The sequence below is a fragment of the Nannospalax galili genome, unplaced genomic scaffold (genome assembly GCF_000622305.1).
Source record: "Nannospalax galili isolate Female #2095 unplaced genomic scaffold, S.galili_v1.0 scaffold974, whole genome shotgun sequence".
Classification (NCBI taxonomy): domain Eukaryota; kingdom Metazoa; phylum Chordata; class Mammalia; order Rodentia; family Spalacidae; genus Nannospalax; species Nannospalax galili.
The window spans coordinates 3689978-3694885 of NW_008335438.1; the positions used below are offsets into that span (position 1 = coordinate 3689978).

General features: G+C 39.8%; 1 protein-coding gene across 1 annotated transcript in view; it reads left to right on the top strand.

The window, feature by feature from the left end:
- Positions 1-4908, top strand: part of Trub1 (TruB pseudouridine synthase family member 1) — a 58034-nt gene that overhangs the window by 49019 nt on the left and 4107 nt on the right. Inside the window, exon 6 of the mRNA XM_008830239.3 lies at positions 3212-3351. Coding sequence (XP_008828461.1) covers positions 3212-3351 — 140 coding nt within the window. The remainder of the gene's footprint in view (positions 1-3211; positions 3352-4908) is intronic.

Here is a 4908-nt window from a genome sequence, read left to right on the forward strand (position 1 = left end):
AGTCTTGACTGGTGAGTTCAGTCCATTGATATTTAAAAGTTATTATTGAAAGATTGTATCGGTTGCCTTCATTTTGATTACTGTTTTCATTCTTTGTCTAATTTTGTGTTTCCACAATTATATCTTCATTTATTTTCTTTCTGTTGCCCCTGGGGTATAGTTCTTCCTTTCTCCATTCTTAGTATTGCTTCAAGTATTCTTTGTAGGACTGGTTTTGTGGACATGTATTCTTTCAACCTATTCATGTCATGGAAGATTTTTCTTTCCCCTTCAACTATAATAGACATTTTTGCTGGGTAAAGTATTCTGGGTTGGCATCTGTGGTCATTTAGAACTTGAAATTCTTTAGTCCAGGCTCTCCTGGCTTTCATAGTTTGCATTGATAAGTCAGCTGTAATTCCAATGGTTTTCTTTTATATGTGAGTTGTTTTTCTTGTGCAGATTTCAGTAATCTCTCTTCTGTATGTTCAGTGTTTCTGTATATTCAGTGTTTTTACTATGATATGCTGTGGGGAGATTCTTTTCTGGTCCTGTCTATTTGGTGTTCTATGTGCTTCTTGTATTTTTATGGGGATGTATTTCCTTAATTTCAGGAAATTCTCTTCTACAATCCTGTTTAAGATCTGGTCAATACTGTTAACCTGGAATTCTTCTCCTTCCTCTATGCCTATGATACATAGATTTGGTCTTTTCATGGTGTCCCACATCTCCTACATATTCCATTCTGTGTTTTTAAAATTTTTTCATAATCTTTGCTTGAGTGATGCAGTTCTTCAGCTTTATCCTCCATGTTGATCCTCTGTTTTCCATTTTATCCATTCTAGCAATGAAACATTCTCCTGTTGTTTCAAGTTGGCTTATTGAGTTTTTCACTTCCTTCTTCCTTTCAGCCTTAGTTTTCATCAATGTTTCTCTTTTGTGAATTCAGTTAGAAGTTTACCCCTATCTTCCTTTAGTTCTTTGATTTGTTTGTGTGTTCTTTAAATTCATTGAATTCCTCTATCATGTTTGATTGTTCTTTTAAATTCTGTGTCCTGGGCTGGAGAGATGGCTCAGTGGTTAAGAATACTGGCTGTTCTTGCAGAAGACCTGGGTTCGAATCCCAGCACCTACATGGCAGCTAACAGCTGTCCATAACTCCAGTTCCAGGGGACCCAACAGCCTCTTCTTTCCTCTGCAGGCATTGCACAACATGATCACACTTACTACATGCAGGCAATACATGCATACACATAAAATAAAAATAATAAATTAAATATTTAAATTCTGTGTCCTGGGTTATCTCTAGGGGGTTCTCCTTGTAGAACTCTTCTATCAGAATGGTAGAGTTTGGTGAGAACATGTTTTGGTTTTCCATAGTATTATTTTTCTGTTGTGATTTTGTCATGTGGATTTCTTTTGTTGTTTGTGATATGGTATGACACTCAAGATTTCTTTTGTTGAGTTAAAGTTTGCTTCTGTTTGTATCACTGGTGTGCCTTGGTTGTTTTCTTATTGGGTATGTAAGGCTAGTTTTCTAGGTTTCAGGTTCTCTCAGGTTTTATTTTGGAGGGAACTGATGGCTTCAGATCAGCTACTCAGGAGCTTCCACAGAGGCCCAAGTGAGGCTCCAATCAGGTAGACTCAGGCTTCCTTCTAATGTTTGGACTCCTTCTAGTAGGTACTCACAGCACAATTTGGGAAGTTCGCTAAGGGGGGCCTTGATTTTGGTACTCTCAGCCTGTCTGCTGATTTCTCAGCCCTACCCTGCCATAGGACAGAGAAGTCTACTTCTGGGGGCATGGGAGGGGGCCTCACATAATCCCAGTTAGAGGGGGTTGGGTCTGTCATGATTTAGGGAAGCTCACCACCATGTGGAGGCTGCATCCAGGCGCTCTGAGGCCTTCTGGTAAAGTCTCAGCCCTCACATCCTGTTTTTATCAGCTTTTTTGATTCTTTCTATAGACCTCAAAGCAGTCCCCAAATTTATAGAGAAGAGACTGTGTGGAAGCATCAGACTTACCATTCAGTCTCAATGTGTGCTGCCTGTCCAGCCCCAGAATCTTTACGACAAAGCAAACAGACAAAAGTTTTGTAAAAATAAGAATATTAATTGCCTTACCACTCATATTAGCTCATTCAGACTGCTGAAACAAAATACTGAGGAGCTATTTCCAGTCCTGGAGGCTGCATCCAGGATAAGACGCTGGCTATTGTTCTGCTGGTGAGAGCCTGTCTTCTCATAGATGTGTCCTCACATGGCGGATAAGGCCTCTGCCTGGGGCACCAGTCTCTTTCAAGAGGGCTCTGGTTTATGACCTGGTCACCCTCCAAAAAGCCCCACCTCCTAATGTCATCATCTTGGTACTTAGGATTTCAACATGTCACACACATACACAAACTGTTTTACATTTTCTTTTCTGCGATTATCCAAGGATTTGTGATGTCATAACATATGACATAAGATCTGTTAAGTACATTATTTATTACTAGCTTTTCAGAAATAAATGAACTTTATTGTATTAAAAATTGTTCCAGTTTTAAGGAGATTTAGCTGAGGTCTTCATGAGTGGAATCTGCTTTTAAGTTGGTGACTAGTGAAGGAAAGCTATGGTTAGGTCATCTCTAGGAAGATGATTAAAGAATAAAATGACAGTGCTTACTGAGTGCAGAATGGGTTTATATTATTTAGCCTTCAATTGCTGTGATAAAATACTGACAAAAACCAACTTTGGGAAGAAAGAGTTTATTTTATTTTACATCAGTCAGGTTATAGTTCATCACAGAGAAGTCAAGGCAGGAGCTCAGGGTAGGAACCTGGAAGCAGGAACTGAAGCACAGACCATGAAGGAACACTGCTTACTGGCTTACTCTCCTCTTCCATGCTCAGCCTGCTTTCTTATACAAGACAGGACTATCTGTCCAGGGGTGGCACCACCCTCAGTAGGCTGGGTCCTACCATGTCACTCAACAATCAAGAAAATGCCCCACAGACATGTCCAACAGAGATAATTCCTCAATTGAGAGTCCCTCTATCCAGGTGTGTCAAGTTCACAACTAAAGCTCAGGGACTTTATCCCTGAAACAGTGTAGATTAGGAAAAACGAGTAAGACTTTAGGTTTTCACTATAAAGAGCTGCTGGCATCCTTTCTTTCCATGCCACCTAGAAAAGTTCTCGGTCTCCGTCAGATCCCCCTTTCCCATTCCCTCTCTCTCCTCTTATCTTACAAGATATTCTGCATTAAAGAAAGATGGACAGAGACTTTCAACTTTAATGAAGAGAGGCGAAGCAGTAGAAGCCAAACCTGCCAGGCTCGTCACTGTGTACAGCATCTCTCTTCAGAAATTCCAGCCACCACTTTTCACATTAGGTAACATGGAGAGAAACAAACTGTGTTTGCTTGTATCTTTATTTCATATTTGACTAATGGATCCCTACAGCATTAGAAAGAATTTTTATTGAATGTAAGGAAGGTTAGTTTGTCTTTTTTTTTTTTTTTTTTCCGGAGCTGAGGACCGAACCCAGGGCCTTGCGCTTGCTAGGCAAGCGCTCTACCACTGAGCTAAATCTCCAACCCCATAAGGAAGGTTATTCTTTAATAAAACATTTAAAGAGGTATGTCCAACCCCATGGAGGTTCAGAAAGACCTTTCTATTGATTGTGGTAGTACACACCTTTAGTCCCAGCATTCAGGAGGCAGAGGCAGGTGGATCTCTGAGAGATCAATGTCAACCTGGTCCACATAGGAATTTCCAGACAAGCTGGGGCTACAGAGAAAGAGACTGTCTCAAGAAAAAACCAAATGCAAACAAACAGGGAGGGAGGGAGGGAGAGAGCGAAGACCTTTTTGACTCAGCTTAGGTTTTTTTTATTATGTGATGTCATCTTACTGTAAACTTGGGAGTAAAATGATTTAGATCTCTTTATAGAAGTAGGTAAAGAACATGCATTTTCAAGATGTTAGAGTTTTATGACTAGTTTTCCTTCCATTTTGGCTCGTACTTAACTCATTTAATTTTAGAGTAAATATTCATTTGTCCTTCTAAAACAAAGCATGTGTCGATTTTGAACAAAAATCTATAAGAATAGACTCATTTCCCACCCCCTTTTGTTGTCTTCAAGTTGTGCTAAACATCCTGAAAATGTGGGAGAAATAAGATGGAACTGTGTTGTTGGGCACATGGTCACAGTTGTTGTTGTTGTTGTTGTTTTTAATATTTTTATCATTTATTTCTTATTTTATGTATATGAGTGTTTTACCTGAGTATATGTAAGTACACCCATGTCATCAAAGCCTGTGGAGGCCAGAAGAGGGCATCAGATCCCCTGGAACTGGAGTTACGGATGGTTGTTAGCCACCATGTAGGTGCTGGGAATCAAACTCAGGTCCTCTGGAAGAGCAGTCAGTGCTCTCAACTGCTGAGCCATTGTATAGCCCCTGATTTATTTATTTTTATTTTATGTGTGTGCATATTTTGTGTACATGTATGTAAGTGCACCACACACATGCAGTGCCCACAGAAGAGAGTGTTGGGTCCCCTGTAACTGGAGTTACAGATGGTTGTTAGCTGCCGTGTGGGTGCTGGAAACTGAACCCAGGTCCTCTGCAAGAGCAGACAGTACTCTTAACCAGTAAGCCATCTCTCCAGCCCCCTGGTCACAGTTTTAGTTCAGGTTATCAACTTGAATAAATAATCCATATTTAAAATAAACTCATAAACCAAAAGGCTTGTTTGTATGGTTTAGAAACTTTAGAAAACTGTGTAGTTGTTAGTCCTCTGGCTTCCTGAAGTGGATTCTCCCTGTATTTTCATAGTAGATACCAAATAGGAATCCTTTTAGAAGCAATTCCCCCAAACCTACTCTTCTCTAAATTTTATGGCTTTTTTCTCATCAGCGTTATTATTTAATGTATATTATGACATTC